Here is a 27,512-nt window from a genome sequence, read left to right on the forward strand (position 1 = left end):
CTTAAGGTGGCGCGTCTGGAGTCTGTCCCTTCTGATGTTCAGATGTGTTTGGAGTTTTTTCCTTCTGGTGGGTTCATGGTCTCGCTGGGCTCAGGAGTGAAGCTGCAGATCTTCGCGGTGAGCGTTACAGCTCATAAAAGCCGCGTGGACCCAAAGAGTCAGCAGTAGCAAGATTTATTGCAAAGAGCAAAAGAACAAAGCTTCCACAGTGTGGAAGAGGACCCCAGCGGGTTGCCACTGCTGGCTGAGGCAGCCTGCTTTTATTCTCTTATCTGGCCCCACCCACATCCTGCTGATTGGTAGAGCCCAGCGGCCTGTTTTGACAGGGCCGTGATTGGTGCGTTTACAATCCCTGAGCTAGATACAAAAGTTCTCCACCTCCCCATCAGATTAGTTAGATACAGAGTTTCCACACACAGGTTCTCCACGGCCTCCCCAGAGCAGCTAGATACAGAGTGTCTATTGGTGCACTCACAAACCTTGAGCTAAACACAGGGTGCTGATTGGTGTGTTTACAAACCTTGAGCTAGATACAGAGTGCCGATTGGTGTTTTTACAATCCCTGAGCTAGACATAAAGGTTCTGCAAGGCCCCACCAGAGCAGCTAGATACAGAGTGTCGATTGGTGCACTCACAAACCTTGAGCTAGATACAGAGTGCTGATTGGTGTTTTTACAATCCCTGAGCTAGACATAAAGGTTCTCCAAGGCCCCACCAGAGCAGCTAGATACAGAGTGTCGATTGGTGCACTCACAAACCTTGAGCTAAACACAGGGTGCTGATTGGTGTATTTACAATCCCTGAGCTAGACATAAAGACTCTCTATGTCCCCATCAGACTCAAGACCCCAGCTGGCTTCACCTAGTGGATCCTGCACCGGGGCTGCAGGTGGAGCTGCCTGGCAGTCCGTGCCGTGCGCTCGCACTCCTCAGCCGTTGGGTGGTTGATGGGACTGGGCGCCGTGGAGCAGGGGGTGGTGCTCGTCGGGGATGCTCGGGCGGCACAGGAGCCCATGGAGTGGATGGGAGGCTCAGGCATGGCGGGCTGCAGGTCCCGAGCCCTGCCCCGCGGGAAGGCAGCTAAGGCCCGGCGAGAAATCGAGCACAGCACCGGTGGGCCGGCACTGCTAGGGGACCCAGTACACCCTCTGTAGCCACTGGCCCGGGTGCCAAGTCCCTCACTGCCCGGGGCTGGCAGGGCCGGCCGGCTGCTCCGAGTGCAGGCCCGCCAAGCCCATGCCCACCCGGAACTCCAGCTGGCCCACTGTCACCTCTCAATATGACGCCACTAAATATGGAGTTGATAACATGTGTGCAGTAGCTCAACATTATATAGTATTTCTACCATACAGATACAGTAGTAGACAGAGCTTGATGAATATAGAACAAATTTGCCTCAGACAACAGCTTTTTGTTTTTAGATAGTTTCTTTAAGGGTGAAAACATTTAACCAGGCTCTCTTGAAGCCCTGCTGCCTGGGGGAAGTCATTTGATTTTTGCTAGTCTGTATGCATTGTTTATGTACAGACTTTATGGTTTTGTTCTCAAAGGCATCTCCTCCTACCCCGAGCCTCACACTACTGGGGTTTCGTTTGTTTTAAATCTTGGTTTGAGGGGGCACTCTCTCCAGAAAGTAAAAGACAACGGATCTGGCTCCAGTCCAGGACGGAAAGCATAACGCTTGATTTCTGGATGGGGTTTGCACAAGGACAGCACGTGAGTTCTGCTCTCCGTGGGACTCAGACCGGATAGGCCGTGAAAATCTCTAAGGTGTCAGTCCACGCAACCTAACCTGGCAAAGGGAATGCTTTGCAAACTCTCCAGACTCAGGCCCCAGAACAGAACTCGGCCTACCAGATCCAGGGAGGCAAAGCACGCAGGCGCAGACAGAGTAGCGGGCAGCAGAAGGCAGGCGGGACCGGCGCGCGCACTCGGCGGCCAGGCGAGGCGGGAGCGCGCCCTGGGGGGCGGGCACTGAAGCTGCTGCTTGCGGTTCAGCGGGTCCTAGGGCGCCGGGCGCTCGGGCCTCGGCCATGGCTCACAGGCCGAAAAGGACTTTTCGGCAGCGCGCGGCCGATTCCAGCGACAGCGATGGCGCCGAGGAGTCGCCTGCTGAGCCTGGGGCGCCGAGGGAACTTCCGGTCCCGGGTTCTGCGGAGGAAGGGCCGCCCTCTGGAGGAGGCCGCGCGCAGGTGGCGGGACGGCCCCACCGGGTTCGGGGCCCTAGTGGCCGGGGCCGGGTCTGGGCGAGCTCCCGGCGCGCCACGAAAGCGGCTCCCCGCGCGGACGAAGGCTCAGGTGTCCAGGGAGACGCGGGGAAGCGGGGAGGTGACGGCACAGGGCGGGAAGGGGCCGCGGGGTCTCTGGATCCTTCTCTGGGGGTTCTATAACTTGCTGCCGACCACAAGCCATGCTGAGTCTAAGTCCAGAAGGTAGTGAGCGAGAAAACAGCTCGAGCACTTGCCCGCTATCTGCATCTACCTTTTGGACTCCTTGGGGGAGATAAAACAATCGTGTACAGTTGGGAGGCTCTTCGTTTTCACCATCAGATGACTCCACCAGTTATAACTAACACAGTTATCAAAGTTTATGAAGAACCTAAGCTGTCACAACAGAGTTCAATAATTTATAATACTATTAAGGAGGAAGAAGTTATATGTACCTTTTAGACACTTGACCAACTTATCTTTCTTGAAAACAGCCAGAATAGTACAAGAGTCTAGGTTTTGGGACATTCCCCTTTGCTTATTTTCTTTTTTCACCAGTTATTTGCAAAAACTAATAGTAATATATACAACACAAAGAAGCATGATAGAGATTCATGACACTGTAGATTGTACCAGTAATGGTGTTAGATATAGTGTCGTCATTTTGAAGTACCTTTGAGTTCTTAAATACAGGTGTAAGGCAGCATAAAATCGTTTAAATAAAATGTGCTGCTCTGAGTTGGAATTGTAGCTTAATGAGGAATACGGTTTTTGGTTAGTCTTGAGATCTAAAATCTTCCTATTATTTTTTATTCTCATTAAAGTGATTTTTATTAATTTATTGAGAAGTAAAAATTGTATATACTTACGGTGTACAACGTGATGTTTGAAATGTGTCTACGGTGACTAAATGGAGCTAATTAACATTTGCTTTACCTTAGGTACTTACTTTTTTTTGTGGTGAGAACACTTACTATCTACTCTTACTAATTTTCAAGTATGCAATGCATTGTTATTAATTTTAGTCACCGTGTTGTAGAATAGAATTCCTCTTGTTTAATTAAAATGTGTGCCCTTTGACCAGTATCTCCCCAACTACCCTCAACCTCAGTCCCTTCTAACCACTACTCGACTCTGCTTCTGTGATTTCTGATTTCCACTTTTTTAGATTACACATGTGAGATCATGTGGTGTTTGTCTCTCTGTGCCTGTCTTATTTCATGTAACATAATGTCCTCCAGGTTTATGATCTTCGTGATTTCTTGGTCTTTCTTGTGACCTTCTATTTGTCTAAAGTTTTCATGACCTTTTATATTTGTTTTCTGGTTAAACTTTGTAGATGAAAGTTGAAGTCAGGAGTTCCTTTTCTCTTGCCTTCTAGAATACTGGTTCTCAAACTCTTTGGGATTTGGACCTCTTTTAGACTCTTAGAAATGATTAAGGATTCCAAAGAGCTTTTGTTTCAGTAGGTTATACCTATCAATATTTATCACACTAAAAATAAAATTTATTAATTCACTTAAAATCTATTACATGTAAGGATAAGTAAGATTTTTGTGAAAAGTATTACCCCAAAAAAGGAAGAATAGCATTGTTTTCAATTTACAGATCTCTTTAATGTCTGGCAAAATATTAATAGAAGACAGATGAATTGTCATAGGTGTTTCTGCTTTTAATCTGTTGTGCTATTTTGTTTTGGTTGAAGTACTTGAAGAAAATACAGCCTCTGACAGATACATGGTTAAGACGAGTACTTAATAGCCTTTTTAGATCATTGAGGGTGTTGTGCTTTAATATAACACAGCTCAACAAGTAATAAACTAATCCTTCTTAAAAGTTAGTTGCGGGCCGGGCGCAGTGGCTCACACCTGTAATCCCAGCACTTTGGGAGGCCGAGGCAGGCGTATCAAGAGATCAGGAGTTCGAGCCCAGCCTGGCCAACGTGGTGAAACCCCATCTCTACTAAAAATACAAAAATTAGCCAGGCATGGTGGTGGGTGCCTGTAATCCCAGCTACTCAGGAGGCTGAGGCAGAGAATCACTTGAACCTGGGAGGCAGAGGTTGCAGTGAGCTGAGATTGTGCCACTACACTCTAGCCTGGGTGACAGAGTGAGACTCTTATCTCAAAAAAAAAAAAAAAAAAAAGTTGCCAAATGGAATCTTAAACCATATGATTAAATTTGGGGTGCTCTTACCTTAAAACTCTGTTCTGTTTTGTACTTTGGATCTTTTACTCATGAACGATTGGTAACATCTTGCATTATTTGGAAGGTATTCATTAGCTGAGTTTGCAGATCTTGCAAATGTTGGAGCATTTTATTGTACAATACCAAAAAAATCATAGTATTACCACTGATTAATCAGTCTGTAAGTACTGGAAAGCTGTTAGGTTCACAGTAGAGAATATAAGTTTTCCAAAATCTCAATTTTCACTTGAAATCTCTCATTTTATTGATAGGCACAACTGGGCTCATGTTTTGAGAAAATGTTTGTCAGATAGCCATGTCTGAATAATCAGTTTGTTAGTCATTCTTTCAAGTAAAATGGTGATGCTTCTTAAAAACAATGTCTAGTTCAGCTTGCAACTCAGTCACACAAATGCTTTTCCTTAAGGCAGCCATTGCATTTCAAGATGCAGCAAAAGTGCCTTATGAATACTTTGATTTTGTCACAAAGAATATTAAACATGTGTACTCAACGGTCAAAATTTAATAAAATAACAATTTTTTAATTACTTCATGAAGAGCAACTGGCTTTTTTCTGCCATGTGAGGTAAGGTAAAATACCATAACTGCTACTACAAATTGATTCATTCATGCCAAGAGCCTAGCAGTTTTACCCATCACTGCCTTTACTTCATTATATAAATGTCAACATGGTAAAAAGAACAAATAACATGTTATTATTGTGATGAAAGTAGTTTTAATTTCACAGACTCTCTGAAAGAGTCTCAAGGACGTCCAGGGATTGATAAACCATGCTTTAAGACCATGCTTTGGTGTTAATCCACTTTGGAAACAGGTATGGGTTGTCATAAATGACAATATCTAAGAAAGATGTGAGCTGCAGCTATATTTTTTTTTAGTGTTTTAAATTTTGATTTTACTCCAGCCTTTTTTGAACTGTATGTAGGTCTTCTAACTAAGGTAGAAAATTAAAATTAATGAGTACTATGTAATCTTATGTTTTAAGGTTACTCATAAAGATTGCAAATTTATTGTGGATTAAGAAATCCTTTCTTGTCAGTAATGTCAAGAATTCCTTTATTTTGTTCATTCAATTTTCACAACACCCCTGTGGGTTTTATCTTGGTGTTATCTTTGTTTAACAGATTAATTGAATTTAACAGACTATTTACCTTCCCAAATCATGCATTGAAAAGATGGACCCATGGTTTAATATTGACCAAAGTGCTCGTTACAATATTTCTTGCCACCAGCCGTTGAAATATGGCATACTATAAAGACAGCCTAAATTCTGAAGTTGGCTGGGATTAGGTTGACAGCCCTACTTCTCCACTGCCCGAGTTGGTGTTCTTTATCCTCTCAATCCTTAGTGAACTCATCAGAAATAGCATTTACTTTATAGAATTACAGGTATTAAATAAGTCATGTAAAACAGGTTTCAGTGTGCCTAGTACATAGTATACATTAAATATTTTTCTTTTCTACTTATTCACAATCATTATTTTTCTAAATATTACTTCAATTTTTGTCGCTTTTTTTTTCTCTAATGCCTCCTTCCCTTTTCTCATTGCATACTTTTGGAAATATATTATTAGATGCCTAGATAATACAAATAGGGTCTTTGTACACTTAGTAGATCATTCAGTTGCTTAAGAAAGAAAGTTGGAGGAAGATCAATATGTCTACTTTAATATATGGACTAGGATTAAAACACCGTATTATACATATGCCATGTGTTGTTCAGAATTTCAATTATTAATTCCATTATTTTGACTCTTTTTCGTTGTATTTTTAAAATGTCCTGTTAGAATCCAGAACCCTTGATGTGTCCACAGATGAAGAGGATGAAATACATCACTCCTCAGAAAGTAAGGATGATCAGGGTTTGTCTTCTGACAGCTCTAGCTCTCTTGGAGAAAAAGAACTTTCATCAACAGGTTAGTAATTTGTATGATTTTGGTTAAGAATTTTATTTTTAATATAGTGTTTTTGATATAGTTATTAATGACATAACAAACTCTAGTGACATATGGGGCAAGTAGGTCATTAATGATGATTGGCAGAGTGCCAAAATTGCTCATTTTTATTACATTTTAACATGCACAGGTCAGACAGCTTATAAGTAGTAGGGCTAGGATTCAAACCCAGTTTGTTCTGGAGCCTGTATTCTTCTTAATCACTGTGCTATACTGGGTGATTGACATTGATACTTGAAGGATGGTAAGAATTTGTCAGGGAGGATGTTTCAGGTATAGGATGTAGCATATCTGAAACTCTAGGGAAGGTATGTAATATGTGCAGGAAGCTAAAAATAGCTCTGGCTGAAAGTATTTGGTTGCGAGTTTAAGGAAAAGAAAACAGGAAGGACAAGTTGGAGTCAGATTATACAGGGCTTAGGGAACCACTGAAAATTTTATACAGATGACATGAATGTTTTTGTGTCTTAGAAAGATCAGTCTAGTTCAGGGGTTGGCAAATCTGGCCCACCACCTGTTTTTGTAAACAAAGTTTTATTAAAAGACAATCACAGTCTTTCAGTTACTTAATATTTGTGGGTGCTTTTGCACTGCAGCAGCATAGTTGAGAAGTTGCCACAAAGACCCTATGGCCCACAAAGTCAAAAATATTTATCTGGCATCTTACAGAGGTTTATAACTTGTTTTGTGCCGTGGACTCCTTTTTCAGTCTAGTGAAGCCTAAGATCCCTTCTGAGAAAATAAAGTAAAATACATAGCTTTGTAAAGGAAACAAATTATATTGAAATAAAATTATTAAAATATATTTTATGACGCTTGTAATACAGTAATAAGTGCTTCTGTGCTTCTTTTTTTTTTTTTTTTTTTTTTTTGAGATGGAGTCTCACTCTGTTGCCCAGGCTGGAGTGTAGTGACGCGATCTGGGTTCACTGCAAGCTCCACCTCCCAGATTCACGTCATTCTCCTGCCTTAGCCTCTTGAGTAGCTAGGACTACAAGCCACCACACCTGGCTAATTTTTTGTATTTTTAGTAGAGATGGGGTTTCACCGTGTTAGCCAGGATGGTCTCGATCTCCTGACCTCTTGATCTGCCCACCTTGGACTCTCAAAGTGCTGGGATTACAGACATGAGCCACCACACCCGGCCATAAGTGCTTCTTTATTAACCTATTAAATAACAACAACCAGTAGCTCTGTAACCTTGTAATTTTGTTTCTTCTCCATGTCCACAAGGTACAGAAATACTAAGCGATTAAGCTAATATTAAGAACTGAAATCTAGTAAACAGTTGAAGCCTTGTCTAGATTCTAGATACAGTGCTATTCAGTAAAATTTTCTGTGGTTTGGAAAAATTTTCTATCTTCACCGTCCATATGGTAGCCACTAGTCACAAGTGGCTGTTGAGCTCTTGAAATGTGGCTATAGTGAGACCGAGAAATTGAATTTTTAGTTATATTTGAATACTCACATAGGGCTAGTGGCTACTGTACCAAACAATGCTACTATAAAAGATGGTGGATTAGACCAGGTGCCATGGCTCATGCCTGCAGTTTGGGAGGCCGAGGTGGATGGATCACCTGAGGTCTGGAGTTTGAGACCAACCTGGCCAAAATGGTGAAACCCTGGCTTTACTAAAAATGTAAAAATCAGCCAGGCATGGTGGCATGCGCCTGTAATTCAGGGGGCTGAGGCAAAAGAATTGCTTGAACCTGGGAGGCAGAGGTTGCAGTGAGCAGAGATCATGCCAGTGCACTCCAGCCTGGGCAACAGAGCAAGACTCCATCTCAAAACCAAACAAACAAAAAAAGATGGTGGATTAAACAGGATAAGGCAGTGGTTGTAAAGTGTTGGCAGCACTGCCCCCATCTAAGGAGAGAGGGCAGCGTTTGAAAATGTATGGGATTATTTAAATGATTATAGTAGTTGAGTTGTTGCTGGCACATAGTGCCCTAGAGGCAAGGGATGATAAGTGTCTTAACAGGAGTGCAGAACAGTTCAGCACAGTGAATTGCCCCTCCCCCATGCTCATTGAGAAACGCTGATTAAAAATTGAAAACTTGTCCTGTGAGGAACACCTGAAAGTTCAAAGGACTTATTGGCTGGAGAAGAAAAGATGGAGGAATGTGTTAATTTTAAGGGCTGGCATGTGGAAGAAGAGCATTTATTTGTGTTCTGATGAATAACTGCCTCAAAATAGTCCCTCTAGCAGAGATTACTTATTACTAATAGAAGATGATAATTTACCTCTCAACCCTAGATGATTGCATATCACATAGGATGATATATGTGAAGAATTATTCATAAGTTATAAATTTGTAAAAACATGATGTATTTATTATTGAACAATATGCTGACATTATTGATTCCTCCCATGTCTGCCCAGCATCTGCTGTGTGAGAACCCTTGAACGAGGTATTGAATATGCAGAAACAGGACAGATGCAATACTCTTCTCTTCCTTGATCTTTTACTTCTTTATTTTCACTTGAGCAGTTACCTTTATGTAGCACTAATATCTTACTAGTGTGTCCCATTGCTTGTGACTTACTAATTAAACCCTACCAAGTCACCTGCAAGAAAATCACTTCCAAAATAAGTATTTCTGTGTCCACATTCATACACTTGAGTATTTGAACCTAAATGTCTTATCTTAATCCTGCCTGCACATTAAAATCCTCTAGGGAGCTATAAAAACATACTTCTGCTCAGCTCTGCCTCAGATCAACATCTGAATCACCGGTATAGAGGCCTGGGTATGTCAAGCTTCTCAGGTGACTCTGATGTGTAGCCAGGGTCAAGAATTGCTACTATAACCTGCTGTGATGGTTTTGAATCTTAAATGCTTTGGGAGGAGGAAGAGACACTTGACCTTCATCATGTCCCTGACAGTAGTCTATAAATAATTACTAATCTATAAAAAAGCAAATCACTTCATTTTATATTACTTGTTCTTGATGAATATTTATTGACTTCTAGTGATTTCTTTATTGCTTCATGATTCACTCAAGGACTTTTAATTTTCCCTAGGGCCGATGTCAAGCATATTGGTCTGTGATTTCTAAAATCTTTCTCTTTTTTTGTTTGTTTCAAACATGGGAGCTTTTGTGCATCTCCAAGTACATGGCATTTTTCTGTTTATTTCTCAAAGAATTTGGGTCAACTTGTGGGAAAGTTTAGAAAATTTCACTTCAGCCTCAGTAGCTTGACATCTTTTTAGTAGTTTGAAATGCCTAAAATGGTGAAAATTTCTCTCGCTGTTTCTTTAATGTAGTATTTTTCTTAAAAAACCGTTTTTTCCAGAATGAAGATAAATTTCACCTTAGATCATGCATGAAGAAACTCGTTTTAAATTGGAAGAGTTTATGCTAATGATGTTTATGCTGTACAAAATAAAGAAAAAAATAAGACTCTCTTAAGAGTTGTTGTCATTTAAAATTTTTCACCTGGTAAATGAGCCTGATTATTTTCTTTACACTTCTTAATGTCTCATGTTTATTCACGTGGGGCTCACTACAGAACCGCAGAGGCTAATTTGGCTTTGCTCTGTTACTGTTTGTAGTATGTTTCTGATTTCTTGTAAGTGTGGGTAGGAGGGAAGGAGGGAAGGAGCGAAGGAGGACATCATAGTGTAGTATCTCTCTTAGTTGGTAAGTCAGGCTGGTCTGTCATTGATCCTTCTAACTTCTGTAGCTCTCACTGATTGGGGAACACCACACTCAGCCCTCTCCACATCCCTACGCTGACGATCTCAGAGCTTCCAGAAATGAGAAATAGCGACCCCTCAACAAAGTGAGCAGTACCTGATGAGTAAGAGAGTTAAAAGATAAAGTGAAGCAGTTTCAGTATATTTTCTGATACTTCTAGATTTGGTTGATTTTTCTAAGTTGTATTTAATCTCTATTAAGTTTTCTTCCTTTGCTGATACAGATTTTGAGCCATTTATTAAAGTCTCATTCATATATCAAAATAGCAAATAATTTAGGAAAATGGTGCTTTTTTCTTTTTCTTAAATGTGAGGAATATTTACTTACATTGGTCTTTGGTTTTTAGTGTCCTCGTCTTTGTTTCCTTCAGTTAAGATCCCAGATGCAGCTTTTATTCAGGCAGCCCGCAGAAAACGTGAATTGGCCAGGGCCCAAGATGACTATATTTCTTTGGATGTACAACATACCTCCTCCATCTCTGGTATGAAGAGAGAGAGCGAAGATGACCCTGAGAGTGAGCCTGATGACCATGAAAAGAGAATACCATTTACTCTAAGACCTCAAACACTTAGACAAAGGATGGCTGAGGAATCAAGTATGTATTTACCAATATATGAAGATTAGGATATTTTTTATTAGAATATAATATGAGAGAATCTCCATAAAAAATGTAATATGCTGTCTCACATTTTATAGTGTTGATAATGGTTTTTAACATCGATTTGGTCCATGATATTGTGACCTCTAAAAGATGTATCTGTATCAAAATGTTATTATCAAGGAGTATGTGTAATAATGTTTATTAATGCCTGACCTCCCACCTTGATGTTTTTGGACAGGTTAAAAAAAATGTGCAGTATCTTACTTTCAAAGCATTGAAAACGATCGTTTTTACCTGTATAAATATATTTTTTTTAACATGGAAGCATCTATAGAGATTTTAGATGTCATGTATTAAAATCTTCCCTGCTGTAATAAAAAATTTCCTCTACCAATAATACTAAGCCTTAAAGGACTGTTTTCATATTTCTCATTTATGATATATGCATTTGACCAAGGTTTTTGTAACTTTAAATAATTTTTTTTCAGGAAAGGACTTAGTTCCTTACAATTTATTTTTAAGTGTTTGGATTCTCAGATAGTAATTGAGAGATCTTTGATAAGAAAAACCAAACATTTCATTCTTTCTCAGTTTTTTACAATATAGGGCTATAGTGTTTTGAGTGGGACAGTTTAGTGATAGGAGTGCAGGTTATGGAGTCAGATCCCAGGATCCAGCTTCCAGCTTCAACATAGTTCTAAGACAGTTACTTAACCTCCCAATATTTGCATTTCCTCATTTGTGAAATGAGGGCAGTAATAGTGCCTTCTTCCCAGAGTTATTGTGAAGAATAAATAACACGTCAAGTGGTGCTAAGCCTTTGTATAATCTCAAAAAATGTTGGCTTGCTGCAATTAAAATGGAAAAATACTAAACGTTTACATGTGAGCTTTTTTTCCGCTAGTAAGCAGAAATGAAGAAACAAGTGAAGAAAGTCAGGAAGATGAAAAGCAAGATACTTGGGAACAACAGCAAATGAGGAAAGCAGTTAAAATCATAGAGGTAATCATTTTTTATACCATGTGTATTAGATTCCTGTGGCTGCTATAACAAATTACCACAAACTTGGTGACTCAAAAGAACACACATTTATTCTCTCACAGCGTGGAGGCCAAAATCTGAAGTCAAGGTATTGGCAGCACCTTGCTTCTTCCAAAGGCCCTCGGGGGTTGTGGGGAGCGGTAATTCTTCCTTGCCTTTTGCAACTTCTGGTCATTCCAGGTGTTTCTTGGCTTGTGACTACGTAACTCCTCTCTCTGCCTCTGTCTTCACGTGGCTTTTTCCATGTCTCTACTGTGTGTTTTTCTCGTAAGGATGCTTGTCACTGGGTTTAGGGCCTACTCAGATAATCCAAGATCCTTCACTTAATTACACCCACTAAGACTCTTTTTCCAAATAAGGTCATGTTTGCACTTTCCAGGGATTATGTCATGGATGTATCTTTTGGGAGGCCTCCATTCAACCCACTACACTGTGCATATTATCTTATTTTCCACGAGATTATAAATACCTTCCACTTGAGGGTACTATTTTTTTAATCTTTAATTTTATAGTAATTGACAGTTTGTATTGTACAGGTGCTTAAAAGTAAAGTTTAGCCCTCAAGCTTTACTTTTAAACGCCTGTTCTGTATAATACAAATATATCCAATTTTCTCTTTGGAGACTGTTTTTTTCACTTCACAATACAACAGAGACATCTCACCGCAATGGTATATCTACTTTGACTACACCTTAATGATTTCATAGCAACCTAGTGAATAGAGGTATTATCATTTATATATTAAATCTCATATGTGATTTCTCATATAATTTTTTATTGTAGTGAACCCTGTGGTAAATATTATACACAAATATGTTATACCTATATTATGATATGTAACTGTTACATTTCTGCATACACAAATAATAGTTTTGTGTTTTATTTAATTTTTTAAAAGATGTAAACAAAGTAAATATCCAACAATAGGGGTCTTGGTACAATACAGTAGGGTGGGATGAAGCGCTAAAAATGGTATCAGAAACCAAAGCTCGGGAGGCTGAGTCAGGTGGATCACTTGAGTCCAAAGAAGACTAGCCTGGGCAACATAGCCAAACCCTGCCGCTACAAAAAATACAAAAATTAGCCAGTCATGGTGGCACACACCTGTAGTCCTAGCTGCTTGGGGGGCTGAAGTGGGAGGATTGCTTGAGCCCAGGAGGTCAAGGCTGCAGTGAGCCAAGATCACGCCACTGCACTTCAGCGTGGGTGACAGAGTGAGACCCTGTCTCATTTAAGAAAAAAAAAAACAACAACGTTAAAGCCCAGATTTGGCCAGGCATAGTGGCTCACACCTGTTACTCCAGCACTTCGGAAGGCCAAGGTGGAAGGATCACTTCAGCCCAGTAGTTTGAGACCAACCTAAACAACACAGTGAGACCTGAGCTCTACTAAAAACAAATAAAACTAGCCAGGCATGGTGGCGCATGCCTATAGTCCCAGCCACTTGGGAGGCTGAGCTGGGAGGATCACTTGAGCCCAGGAGTTCTGGGTGCAGTGAGCTATGATCACACCACTGCACTCCAGTCTGGGCAACAGAGTGAGACCCTGTCACTAAAAATGAATGAATGAATGAATGAATGAATGAATGTAAAGTTTAAACAAGTAGTGAGCTTTGAAACATAACAAATGTACTGTACTTGGGGTTAAAAGTCCTAGATTTGGGCTGTGGGTCTGCTGCTAGAATATAAGTTCTATGAGGTCAAGAATTGCAATCATAGTATACATCAGAGGTTCCCAAACTTTCTCATTCATGGAGCCGTTAGTGTCTTGGTAATTTTATCATGATACTTGTAAGCCAAAAGAAGTACCAAACAGTTCTATTTATTAAATAGTCCAAAGAATTTTATACAATTTATGTCCTAAGAACTAACCATTTGGAAAAAATAATACAGATAAATTGAAGGCAAAACATTTTTATCTTTTTTTAAACAACCAAAATTCCTTACTAATGAGATGTGTGTTCCTGTTAGGCATTGCATGGCTTTTCAAACCTTGGAATCAGATTGGACACTGTCACTCTCATTTCCATACTGATGTTCACACAATACTTGTTTTTATCATAGCATCCTCCCAAAACCCAGCTCCACAAATATGACTTCATCAAAAGGAATGGAACACATTCTTTTTTTTTTTTTTGAGATAGAGTTTCTCTTTGTCGCCTAGGCTGGAGTACAGTGGCATGATCTCGGCTCACTGCAACCTCCACTTCCCAGGTTCAAGCAATTCTCGTGCCTCAGCTTCCTGAGTAGCTGGGACTACACGTACATACCACCACGCCTGACTGATTTTTTGTATTTTAGTAGAGATGGGGTTTCATCATGTTGCCTAGGCTGGTCTCAAACTCCTGAGCTCAGGCAGTCTGCCCACCTCAACCTCCCAAAGTGCTAGGATTACAAGCATGAGCCACTGTGTCTGGCCATATGGAACACATTCTAATGTAACTGTGAACTAAGAGCTAGTAGTCCAACAGATGTTGAGTATTACGGTTTTTCCCTAAAAAATTTAAAATGTCTCACTACACCCCTTTAAATTTGCTAGGATGCCTTTGCACACAGTTTAGGAACCACAATATGCATGCAATTTTGAATTCTGATTTCCTTGCTTGACATATTATAAATTATCTTCTCTTGTTTTTATATCGTTATAACAACTGATTTTAATAGCTACATAATATTCACTGGAGTCACTGAATCATAATCTTAACCATTCTTCATTTTGGACATTTTAGGTTATTTGCGATCTGATTTTTTTAAATTAAGAAATAGTGAATATTTAATTATTTTCCTCCTCTCCTTTCTTTTGTTCAGTTGTGTGTTTGTGAACTATTCCTTTGTAATAATTGCCAAGAGCTGTATTACTAATCGAGATGAACATTTTTATGGCTCTTAGTATATTTTTCTCTATTGCCATTTAAAGAAAACTTAGCTCAATCTGTAATGTCGCCAATATCATGGGAATATTTTACCATAATCTTGCCCTCTTCAGGTCCAAGTATAGTTGGTGAAAATGGAATCTCACACTTATTTGATTTTCATTTTTATTGCTAATGTGAGTACATTTACTGATTCCTTTATTGAAAATCTACCATTTCACTGTGTTAGTTTCCTGTGGCTCCTGTAACAAATTACCGCAGACTTGGTGGCTTAAAACAATAGAAGTTTATTCGCTCTGAGGTCTGGAGGCCAGAAGTCCAAAATCATAATGTCAGTAGAGCAACCCCCCTTTCCAGAAACTCTATAGGAGAATCCATTCCTTGACTCTTCTAGTTTCTGGTGGCTGTTGGCATGCCTTGGCTTGCGGCCACATCTCTCTTTGTTGCATCTTCACATCTGCTTCTTCTCTTGTGTCCCCAAATTCCCTATCTCTTAGGATGGTACATGTAATTGTATTCAGACCCCATCGGGATAATCCAGGATATGCACCACATCTCAAAGTCTTAATTACATCTTTTGCCATATAATGAACATGAACATGAATGTGAACATGTTTTCGTGGGGTCACCATTAGCCTGCTATGGCCACTTACAACGATGTACAACCTTTGCAGGAAGGGAGACAACTAAACAAAACAATTATAGTGAAATCCTACAGGTTCTGTGACAGAACTCTGTGCAGGGTCCTGAGGTGGCACAAAGGAGCAAGTGGGTGATCAGTTTTATAGGAGGGAAGGTAAGTGAGGAAGTTTGAGAAAGCATTTACGGAAGTGGTGATATTTGAATGGGTCATTGACTGCAAAATATCAAGAGTGTTTGGAGATTTTGTAGATATGCGTAGAGCTGGATGGGAGGCTTGGTGAGAACTGAAATGACTAAAGATGATGCTTCATGGAAAATATAAAAAGAATAGCTAAGCCAGTGAAATTGGCTAAATATCTGGTCAGTTTTCTTCATGTGTCTTTGTGTAAAATAGAGGTTCTTCAGGATCTTTTGAACATTCCAAGCACGGAGGAGCTGTGATTAGACAGAGGACACTAATGTGAAACATACCATGTTATAAGATATATGTTAGGAGTGCATTTCTTTACAAGGAACAGAAAACCCAAATAAGAATGTCTTGGCTGGGCGCGGTGGCTCATGCCTGTAATCCCAATACTTTGGGAGGCCACGGCAGGCAGATGACGAGGTCAGGAGATTGAGACCATCCTGGCTAACACAGTGAAACCCCATGTCTACTAAAAACACAAAAAAATTTACCAGGCATGGTGGCAGGCGCCTGTAGTCCCAGCTACTCGGGAGGCTGAGGCAGGAGAATGGCCTGAACCCAGGAGGCGGAGCTTGCAGTGAGCCGAGATTGTGCCACTGGACTCTAGCCTGGGCGACAGAACGAGACTCCATCTCAAAAAAAAAAAAAAAAGAATGTCTTAAAGAAAAGTAAAAACTTTACCTACAAACCCTCCAGCACACTTCCATTTACTTTTCATTGACTAGAATGGAGTTGCAGTTAAATAGGTACTTCTATCATGGAAATAGGTGTTAGGTCAGCCAGACAGGTCTGTCTACTCCACAAATTAATATTCATGAAGGATTGTTGTTTCTTAAAAAACTGGGTGACTTTCTGAGAGTACATTAGACCATAACCAAAATTAGCTTCAAAACTAAACTTTTTTAAAAATGTAATTTTTAGAATTTGCTTCTTAAATATGAATTTAAACTTCTAAATTTTAAAACTGAATTTAAAAACATTTTGTTGGGACCATGAAAAATTACAAAGACATGGAATTTTTTAGCTTGAAGAGACCTTGGATCATCCAGTCCCTTTACATGCTATTGATGTTTCAAAGGTAAATGAAATGGTTTTGTAAAAATCTATTTTTACTTTTTTTAGGAAAGAGACATAGATCTTTCCTGTGGCAGTGGATCTTCAAAAGTGAAGAAATTTGATACTTCCATTTCATTTCCACCAGTAAATTTAGAAATTATAAAGAAGCAATTAAATACTAGGTGAGCAGTACTCATTTTGAAATTTACATTTGTCCTAGATATTTAATACTAAAGATATAACACTATATTCTTTTAGATTATTAAGTACTGATATTAAACAGACTTATGGGGGGAAAAGGATCTCCTGTGTTATCATACTAACACAATTTATTTCATTTTTTATACAGTAGTGCCCCCCATATCTGCATTTTTGCCTTCTATGGTTTCAGTTATCGGTGGTGAAACCATGGTCCAAAAATATTGAATGGAAAATTCCAGAAATAAACAATTCATGTGTTTTAAATTGCATGCTGTTCTAAGTAGTGTGATGACATCTCGAGCTGCCCTGCTTCATCCTGCCCAGGATGAGAATCATCCTTTTGTCCAGCATCTCTTTGCTCTGTAAGCCAGCAGCCTGTTAGTCACATAGTAACCATCTCAGTTATCAGATCAACTATTGCAGTATCACAGTGCTTGTGTTCAGGTAACCCTTATTTTACGTAATAATTGCCCCAGAGTGCAGGTGTACTGTATGTAATATATAAATTAAACTTTATCATAGTTACCTATGTATAGGGAAAAAACAGCACATATAGGCTTTGGTATTATTTGCATTCACTGGGGGTCTTGGAACCTATCCCCATGATTAAGGGGTGACTACGATATGTCTTTTTAGTCTTTATAACATATTTTACGTGGTTAAAATCAGTAAATACAAAATTCTACTTTTCTATTTAATATGATTATAAGCATTTTTCTATATTACCAAAAAGCCTTTAATTTTTTTAAAAAAACTATCATGTTTGTCCATATAGTTGTTATATCATAATTTACTTAAATACTTCTCTGTTGGACATTTTGATCTAGAACAGGAGTCAGCAAGTCGTCTTTTTGTGTAAAAGGCTGGATAGTAAATATTTTAGGCTTTAAGGGCTAGATAATTGCTGTTGTAACTGCTCAACTCTATGTTACAGCATGAAAACAGCCATAGACAATATGTAAACATATAAGCATGTATGTGTTCCAATATAACTTTATTTATAAAAACAAAGGATGGACTGGTAGTTTGCCAGCCCCCTAGAATACAAAGATAACCTTGCATGAGGGATAAAAAAGAGGCAGCAGATCATTGATTTATCGTAGCATTTTATTTTATCTGGATAACTTTATTATATTTTATTTTTTATTAACTAGGTTTTTTATTTTAAAAAGACCATACACTCTCATTGTTAAAAAATAAAATAACCAGTGGAAAGGATATACAGAACAAAGTAAATTACCACCCTCCCTAGAGGAAACCATTGCTACCAGTTTCTTATGTTTTCTTCCAGAAGTGGTCTATATGTATATCTTTATAAGCACATGTATACTTATATATTCCCATTTTTATACAAAAAAGGACATTATATACCCTGCTCTGTACCTAGTTTTTTCCACATAATATTTACTTACAAGTTCACTGCTATAGTCAAAAATATTCTACTTAACTAAAACATTTTATTAATAATGCCTACTATACATTATTATCTTGATTAATTTCTTAATTCTCACTCTCCTTTATATAAAGCAAAGAAAGATTCTGAAAGACAAATGCAAGAAAACTTGAAGAGAATATTTGGCCTAAGCAAGTGCTAAAGGGTTTCCTTTTATTGTGGTGTTCTTTGCTTATCTAATCTATAAACCCAGATTTATATGATTGTCAGTTTCCTTGGTGGTCTTTGAAAATATTTACATTAGATTGCTACTTTTAAAAGAGTATGAAAAATAAACTAATTTTTATTTTATTTATTTAGATTAATATTACTACAGGAAACTCACCGCTCACACCTGAGGGAGTATGAAAAATATGTACAAGATGTCAAAAGCTCCAAGAGTACCATCCAGAACCTAGAGAGTTCATCAAATCAAGCTCTAAATTGTAAATTCTATAAAAGCATGAAAATTTATGTGGAAAATTTAATTGACTGCCTTAATGAAAAGGTATATATCAATATTTATTTATATCATTTCCTTTTTTGGAGAAAACCCCTTGTGCAATTAAGAAAAGTCTAAATCTCACAATTAGATACTTTTCTCTAGTATTTTTCCTACACATTTTTAAAATAAGATGATAGTAAGCATTCTCTTAATGTTGGATATTCAAGTTTTTTGCAACTATTTTATTATAAGTAACATTGTATAAAATTTTGTATATAAATTTTTGTTACAATTTCATCTGTTTAAGGAAAATTCCTTGAAAATGAAGTCAAATAAAATGAATTATTAAGTCTAAATATTTTTAAGGCTTATGAAACATTACAAAATTGACCTCCAGAAAGATTGTGCCAGTTTTATTAGTTTACTAGATTAGGAATAAATGGATTTTGTTTTTACATATCATATTTTGATCTCAAGCAAACTCTTTGGTTTTCTTCTTGTGAATTATTTGTTTCTTGTCTTTGCCCTTTTATCTTTGTGGTTCTTAGTGGAAATTTTTTTCTTTTTCTTTTCTAGTTTTGTTAGAGTATGAACAATTCTTTATAGCTTAAAATTTTTTAATGCTTTATCCTACTTAATATGAACTTACCAGTTTTGTCTTTTGAATTTGTTTGTAATGGTTTTTCTTTCAACATTCAGATGTTTTGAAATTTTTGTTTTTAGTTTTTGTTTTATGCATACTAAGTTTTTACATTGGGGCAGGCCTTCAGTTGTCTGTTTTTAAAAACAGATTAACCATTTCAATAAATTATTCTCTACTTTCCACATTTTTGTTATTTTTATTTTATTTCTTTTTTTGGTGAGGGGGACAGAGTCTCGCTCTGTCACCCAGGCTGGACTGTAGTAGCACGATCTCAGCTCAATGCAACCTCCGCCTCCTAGGTTCAAGCGATTCTCGTGCCTCAGCCTCTCAAGTAGCTGGGACTACAGGCGTGCACCACCACACTCAGCTAATGTTTTGTATTTTTAGTAGAGACGGGGTTTCGCCATGTTGCCCAAGCTGGTCTGGAACTCCCGAGCTCAGGCAATCCACCTGTCTCAGCCTCCCAAAGTGCTAGGGTTATAGGCCTGAGCCACTGCACTCAGCCCACATTATTTTTTGTTTATAATTAAAACAATGGGATGCTTTGTCCCAATTGTTGTTTTAAGTTGGCTATCTTCTACTATCACTTGGTAGTTACTTTCTGAAGTATTTATTACAATGTAATTTTCTTTTTTCATTTGCCCTTGAAAAATTACACTGTTAAAATTTTGTCAGCCTGTGCATTAATGTATTCATAGCAGCAGCTGTGGAGTATCAATGGAGTAGGAGGAATTGTTGCTCCCCAAAATATGAGTTTCAATTTCAACTAGTCTCATTTCTGTATCACATCACAACTTACTTACCTGACTCTGGTTAGTTTTTCTCCATTCCCCGATTTTTCAAATTTCACCAGCTTTGAGTACCCCCACCTACTTTCCACACCCTCAGCCTGGAAAACATCTGTACCCTTCATTTTTTCCTATTCTTCTGTCTCAAAAAAAAATCTTCTATCTCAAACTTTAATGCATGTTCCTGACTCCATCCCATTTGGTTTCTTTTTTTTTTTTCTTTTGAGACAGAGCCTCACTCTGTTGCCCAGGCTGGAGTGCAGTGGCGTGATCTCAGCTCACTGTAACCTCCACCTCCAGAGTTCAAGCGATTCTCCTGCCTCAGTCTCCTGAGTAGCTGGGATTGAAGGCAGGTGCCACTGCGCCTGGCTAATTTTTGTACTGTTAGTAGAGAAGGGGTTTCGCTATGTTGGCCAGGCTGGCCTTGAACTCCTGACCTCAGGTGATCTGCCCACCTCCCAAAGTGCTGGGATAACAGGCATGAGCTACCACATCTGGCCCCCATTTAGTTTATCTATCTCTGATAATTGTAACAGTTCCAGTAGACTAAGTCAATTTTCTGATTTTTTAATATTAAAAGTTTTGGCAGCTAGGTCTGTTGCACACAATGTTTTATACTTGAGATGTGATAGTATTGGGAATGTTTCTTTGAGAATTAAGCATATAAATATGCTTATGTATCTTCTAAATATTACTTTTGTATATATATATATTTCATTATTGATGACCTGCAAAATGTTACTTATATGTGTATTTCAGATTATCAGCATCCAAGAAATAGAATCATCCATGCATGCACTCCTTTTAAAACAAGCTATGACCTTTATGAAACGCAGGCAAGATGAATTAAAACATGAATCAACGTATTTACAACAGTTATCACGTTAGTGTTTTTCGTGTTCCATACAATTTATTATTCATTAAGCTAAATTATGTGAAGAATAAAAATATTTTTATTATTATAAACATGTTTTTCATGTATTTTCCCACAAACCCTTTACCCACCAACTTCCAAAAATTCAAAACATTTAGAAATAGGACTTAAGAATGTTTTAAATTAAGTTCAAGACTCAAAAATAAACATGACTTCCAATTATTTACTATTTCAGACAGAATATGTACATAGCCATTTAGAGAATGTTTTGAGACAAGTTCACATAATTCTGTAGACTCTGTCAGAAGTCTAACTTCATAGTTTCAGAGCCCTTTTACAGATTGGTTCTGGTGAGTTTCAATACAGATTTTAAGATCTCATTATATAAAATACAGATGCCTCCTTTTTTTTTTTTTCGCATTGATTTTGTACTTTCAGAGATATCTTCCTTTGATTAAGGTGCTATCAGGAGATAGTGAAAGACCATAACCAAGTAGCTAGTAAACGCAAAGGCAAAGTGACTTTCAGTGAAACACACAACCCTTAGTGGATCATAAATAATGGTATTACATATTAAAATAAGAAATAATATAAATAGAATACAGTAATCCCTCTAATCTGCAGTTTTGCTTTCCACAGTTTCAGTAACAATGGTCCAAAAATGAATAAGTACAGTACAATAAGATATTTTGAGAGAGAGATACCCAGCATTCGTATAACTTACAATATATTATTTTCATTGTTCTACTTTATTGCTATTGTTAGTCTCTTACAGTGCCTAATTTATAAATTAAACTTTATCATAGGTGTGTATATAGAGGAAAAAACAAATAGGGTTTGGTGCTATATGCAGTTTCAGGCATCGACTGGGGTTCTTAGAATGTATCCCCTGCAGATTAGGGGGGATTCCTGTATTGGCAAAGCCAGTATTTCTTGCATTTGGCTATGGAAAAAAACTGGTAGAAACTACTAGAAAAGAATATGAGAAAACGAAACTTTGTGGTAGAACTTTGTTGCTGTTCTCAACAACAGCCAAAGTACATTTTTAGGCTAACATTTTCACCAGCCAGAATACATTTTTAGGCTAATGAACCTCATGCCTGTTAATATTGCAATAAAGAGTTAACATTGAAATGTCATTGCATAATTAATTGCAAAATTTAAGCATATTTATGTATTTACATATGCATATGTTTATACATCCATGATATTACCTTTATTTTCAAAGCATTTTACTTTTTTCTTTTGAGAATTTGTAGTATGAAGTCAATTTTATTTATTAACAGGCAAAGATGAGACATCCACAAGTGGAAACTTCGCAGTAGATGAAAAAACTCAGTGGATTTTAGAAGAGATTGAATCTCGAAGGTACCTATATAAAGTGAAGATTTAAAGAAAGCATCATTGAGCAAGTACTTTTCACTACTGAAATATAATTAACCACATGATGTCATTAACTATACCTGCTATACATTATTAATTTGTGAGAATAATAGAAAAGCAAAATTTAGTAAAACCATCCTTGACTGCTTTAAAGACACATTGGTGTATTTCGATCAGTTAAAAGGAATGGGTAAATGACATTTATCAGGCTGGGAATTCCTTGTAACTAGAAACCGGTCCTAATTATAATTACCCCCTCTTTGGAATCTGGTTAGCCCATGGGAATGTCCTAAATGGGAATGTCTTATAAGAGAAAACAAAACAAAACAAAAAATGCAGAACCACCAACTCAAACTAATGAAACTAAAAATGTCAAAAATATTAATAAAACTGTGCGCTGATAGGATAGTATATTTCTGGCCATTTAAAATAAATGATAAAATTACTTATTTTCAGCAAGAGGTTAAAAAAAATTTAGGCATTTATTTTCAGCAAGAACTATTTACTTTTTGTTTATTTTTGGTTTGTTGCAAAATATAGGACAAAAAGAAGACAAGCAAGGGTGCTTTCTGGGAATTGTAACCATCAGGAAGGAACATCTAGTGATGATGAACTGCCTTCAGCAGAGATGATTGACTTCCAAAAAAGCCAAGGTCAGTTACCAAGTTTCTAATATATCATGGTTTGAGTTTTGAAATGGTGAGAAACACTTTGCTGGGATTGCCCTTAATAAGTACATAAGCTATATAAAACAGTTGGGTGAATTCAGGAAAAATGAAACACATTTTTCCTCTGTAAGACTCTTTTCTCTGAAAAAATGGAGTAAAATGAAGGAAGGAACATTGTGAGTATTCTTACATCTTCATAGTTTTTTCTCTTAGACGTTCTCCAATTAATAATGAACATCTTCATTTCATTTATTTACCACACATACTTTCTATATTGTCATTTTTAACTTAAAACATTTGAATTTGGTGAAACTTTTTAGCATGATGAGAAGATAAGATGCATATAGTTGAAAAATTCTAGGCTCTGGATTTAAATAAATTTGGGTTCTAAGGGAGATTTTTTTCTGTGTAATCTTAGACAAATTTTTTGACCTCCCTAAATTTGATGTTGTTTTATCTGTAAATAAGTAGACTATACCTACCTATATGGTATGGAAGATAGCTACGATGGTAAAATGAGATTAATGTATTTCTGCGTATAGCAGGGGTATATATGGTAACTTTTATTAGTGTTGATATTATTACTTTGTTGATAAAGTGATTTAATAAAAATTTATATTAATATAAAAGGACAAATTTTAGTTCAATTGATTACAGTCCGTCATGACTGTGTTTTTAAGGAAACATACTTAAAGTTCACAACTTAAAATGCATAAAGAGACTTATTTTGTTTACAGGTGACATTTTACAGAAACAGAAGAAAGTTTTTGAAGATGTGCAAGATGATTTTTGTAACATCCAGAATATTTTGTTGAAATTTCAGCAATGGCGAGAAAAGTTTCCTGACTCCTATTATGAAGCTTTCATTAGTTTATGCATACCAAAGCTTTTAAATCCCCTAATACGAGTTCAGTTGATTGATTGGAATCCTCTTAAGGTATTTATGCTTAACATATGAAAAATTATCCTGATTACATTAGTTGCTTAAATTCCCTTACTATTATGTTAGCCATTAAATACCTTACCCTTAGAGTCGGAGCTGAAATTTAGAGCTTTGGAACAATAGTCAGAAAATGTGTGCTTTCAGCTACATTCTTCTTTTCTTGGCTCTCACTTGATTTTTAGGCTGAGCATCATTAACATCAGTAAAGCAAACACATTTTTTTTTTAGCTTCTTGTACATTAAATTTAAAATCCTCCCAGAAAGTATAAGGTACTGTTGGGTTTGGAGAAAGTAGATATAAAAGCCTTGTTTCAAGAATTCTTAAGTTGGAGATGACATACTGGGAAGAGTTGCTTAGGGTTGCGTTGAGAAGGTGGAATGCAAGCCTTTGAAGAGTTTATGGGATAAACAGGATGAATCAGAAAGGGAATGGTGTTTCATAAAGGTGTAAAGGGAGAAATATTAGTTCAGGAGCTAGAAATTGCACAGATATTTAGATCCTAAGTTAAGGAATATAAACTCTGTTCACTGAATTTGACTGACTAAAAGAAAAAAAAAGAAGTATGAACTCAGCAACTGCCTACTGTGTAATAGGACCTTTAACTAAATCACATACAAATTACATATTTATGCTTAGTGAATTGAAGGGGCCAGAAATAAACTTTGCTTGAAGTGGATGAATTTTTTTAATAAACAAATTCCATGGCTGTTTCAAGTGCCTAACAAATGTGTATTTTGCTCCTAGCAGAGTACTTGCCATGTGGTAGGGTCTAAAGGCTCCGGCACACACTAGGTAGTTGTTGAGTGTTTGTTGTGTGATTGAATGCATGAAATGCAGCTTCTTGTTATGTTACTTAGACACCATGTCTCAGTCATGCTGTCCTGCAATCCTGCCTAGCCTTGGTGGTCTAGTGTTAAAATAGGGAATTAATCTCTTCTGATCCTTAGAAAAGCTCTGGTGATTATTGAAAAAAATAATAACTATTTAAAAATACACTAATGTTGAAAGATTTCTTTATAACTTTTGTAATTTTCTTTGTAAGTTGGAATCCACAGGTTTAAAAGAGATGCCATGGTTCAAATCTGTAGAAGAATTTATGGATAACAGTGTAGAAGATTCAAAGAAGGAAAGTAGTTCAGATAAAAAAGTCTTGTCTGCGATCATCAACAAAACAATTATTCCCCGACTTACAGGTACTGCTTCGTAACCTTGGTAAAATTAAATTATTTTCTGACAGAGTATATAAGGTTGTTAATTTCTGTTATATTCACAAAGTTTTTTCATAAGTTTTTAATCTCAAGGAAATGTTATATGTAGTAAAAATCAACAGCTGTCAAATGTAAGGTGGTTAAAAACTTTGTGTTTGTACAGGTGGTTGGCTACCAAACTGCTAATACTCAGATTGATCACTAATCCTCATCTGACGTATCATCAGCAGTTCCAACAGTTGACCCTTCTTTCTTCCTAGAAACACTGTCTTTACTTGGCTACCAAAATACCACACTCTTAGTTTCCTGCCCACCTCTCTGGTCTTTGCTGTCTGCTTGTCACCTCTTTGACTTCCAAGTGCTACAGTATCTCTGGATTCAGGTCACTTACTTTCTCTGTTCTATTTACTTCAGTCACTTAGTATTTAAAGTCAGTTTAGTGTTTGTGGCATTCCCGCTGCTTTTATGGCACTTCAGTCATTTTTTAGCACACTTCCATCCATACTACATGTGTCCTTTTTTCCCCTTAACTTCTCTAATTGTGTTTCTTATCCTTTTCTTTAAAACCATTGCTTCATCTGGGTGTGGTGGTTCATGCCTGTAATCCTGGCACTTTAGGAGGCCAAGGCAGGTAGATCACCTGAGGTCAGGAGTTCAAGACCAGCCTGGCCAACATGGCGAAACCTCGTCTCTACTAAAAATACGAAAAACTAGCTGGGTGTGGTAGCAGGCACCTGTAATCCCAGCTACTCAGGAGGCTGAGGCAGGAGAATTGCTTAAACCCGGGAGGCGAAGGTTGCGGTGAGCCGAGATCGTGCCATTGTACTCCAGCCTGGGTGACAAGAGTGAAACTCCGTCTCAAAAAAAAAAAAAAAAATTGCTTCATTTCACTCACATTTGCCACTAGCAGCTATGAGCACTTAACATTAATGCTTGTGCTTCAGACCTTAGCATGAAGTCTTTTGTCTTACCTGTGTACTTGATAAGGATCCATTTCACTATGTCACTGAGAAAGAAATTTGACAGCAAAGACTGCAAAACTCTTATTTAATTTTTGTGTGTGTTTGTTTTTGAGACAGGGTCTTCCTCTGTCACCCAGACTGGAGTACAGTGGTGTGAACATTGCTCAAGTCAGTCTTGAATTCCTGGGGTCAAGTGATCCTCCTGCCTCAGCCTCCCAATTAGCTAGGACTCCAGGCGCGTGCCACCATACCCAGCTAATTTTTAAAAGATTTTTTTAGAGACAGGGTCTTGCTCTGTTGCCCAGGCTAGTCTCAAACTCCTGGCCTCAAGAGACCCTTCCCCTAAGCTTCCCAAAGCACTGGGATTATAGGCATGAGTCACCATGACCAGCCTAGAAGTTGGAAGCCATTAGCCTTATAATTGCTTCTTAGGCAACTTGATTATAAGATTTTGGCTGGGTGCAGTTGCTCATGCCTGTAATCCCAGCACTTTGCAAGGCCGAGGCGGGAGGATCGCTTGAGCACAGGAGTTCCAGACCAGCCTTGGCAACGTGGTGAAACCCCATCTCTATTTATAAATTTAAAATTAAAAAAAAATAAAAAATAAAAACTTTCAAGATTTTATTTCAATGAAACTTATGGTGCATTTGTGGGGTGTGTTAGGAAGTTACTATTTTTAACTAGCTCTACTAATGATAGAATGCATGTGCCTAGTTTAAGCACTCTGCTGAAAAAATCTAAATACTAATGATGAAACAGTCCCACAAATAAGTAGCTTTGTGAGAAATTAACACTGACTGAGTCCAAATAGTGATTGAATTCTACATATATTTCAAAGATAGCACTAACAGAATGTGCTAATGGATTGGTTGTGCAGCAAGAGAGAAAGAGAGGAATCAAGAATGGGTCCATTGAGGAATTGGCCTGAGCAACTGTAAGGACAGAGGTGCCATTTCCTGAAATGAAAAAGTCTGACAGGAGTAAGCTTAATGTGGGGAGCTGTATTAGCATAGCAGCTCAGTTTGGGACATGTTGAGTTTGAGTACCTGTAATCTAAGTGGAAATGTCAAGTCAGTTGTTGAATACGTGAGTCTTAAAGGGGGAGGTCCAGTCAGAAGGTATAAGTTTGGAATTTATCCACATGACATTTATTGATGGCATTTAATGTATAAAATTGACTTTGAATACCAAGCGAGTGAATATAAACAGAAAAGACAAGGTAAGTGACCTGAATCCTGAGATACTATAGCACTGGGAAGTCAAAGACATGACAAGCAGAAAGCAAAGACCAGAGAGGTGGGCAGGAAACTAAGAGTGTGGTATTTTGGAAGCCAAGTAAAGACAGTGTTTCTAGGAAGAAAGAAGGGTCAACTGTTGGAATTGTTGATGATAAGTCAGATGAGGATTAGAATCAATCATTGGAGTTTGCTATGTGAATGTCATCTGTGATTTGCTAAGAGCGCATTAGGTAGGCTGATAAGAGATAAGGCCTA

At 37.8% G+C, this 27,512-nt stretch overlaps 1 protein-coding gene across 2 annotated transcripts in view; it reads left to right on the forward strand.

The window, feature by feature from the left end:
• Window positions 1–1,886: 1,886 nt before the first annotated feature.
• The window catches only part of GCFC2 (GC-rich sequence DNA-binding factor 2), a 46,452-nt gene continuing 20,826 nt past the window's right edge, over window positions 1,887–27,512 (forward strand). Inside the window, exons 1-11 of one of the 2 annotated variants that reach the window (XM_003810309.6) lie at window positions 1,887–2,297; window positions 6,202–6,330; window positions 10,443–10,667; window positions 11,578–11,675; window positions 16,538–16,653; window positions 18,426–18,612; window positions 20,740–20,863; window positions 22,141–22,222; window positions 22,778–22,890; window positions 23,643–23,842; window positions 24,892–25,042. In XM_003810309.6, coding sequence (XP_003810357.3) covers window positions 2,033–2,297; window positions 6,202–6,330; window positions 10,443–10,667; window positions 11,578–11,675; window positions 16,538–16,653; window positions 18,426–18,612; window positions 20,740–20,863; window positions 22,141–22,222; window positions 22,778–22,890; window positions 23,643–23,842; window positions 24,892–25,042 — 1,690 coding nt within the window. In that variant the 5' untranslated portion in view covers window positions 1,887–2,032. Of the gene's footprint in view, window positions 2,432–6,201; window positions 6,331–10,442; window positions 10,668–11,577; window positions 11,676–16,537; window positions 16,654–18,425; window positions 18,613–20,739; window positions 20,864–22,140; window positions 22,223–22,777; window positions 22,891–23,642; window positions 23,843–24,891; window positions 25,043–27,512 lie in introns of both variants that reach the window. The other variant, XM_055107753.2, reaches the window with a different exon arrangement.

The sequence above is a fragment of the Pan paniscus genome, chromosome 12 (assembly GCF_029289425.2).
Source record: "Pan paniscus chromosome 12, NHGRI_mPanPan1-v2.0_pri, whole genome shotgun sequence".
Classification (NCBI taxonomy): domain Eukaryota; kingdom Metazoa; phylum Chordata; class Mammalia; order Primates; family Hominidae; genus Pan; species Pan paniscus.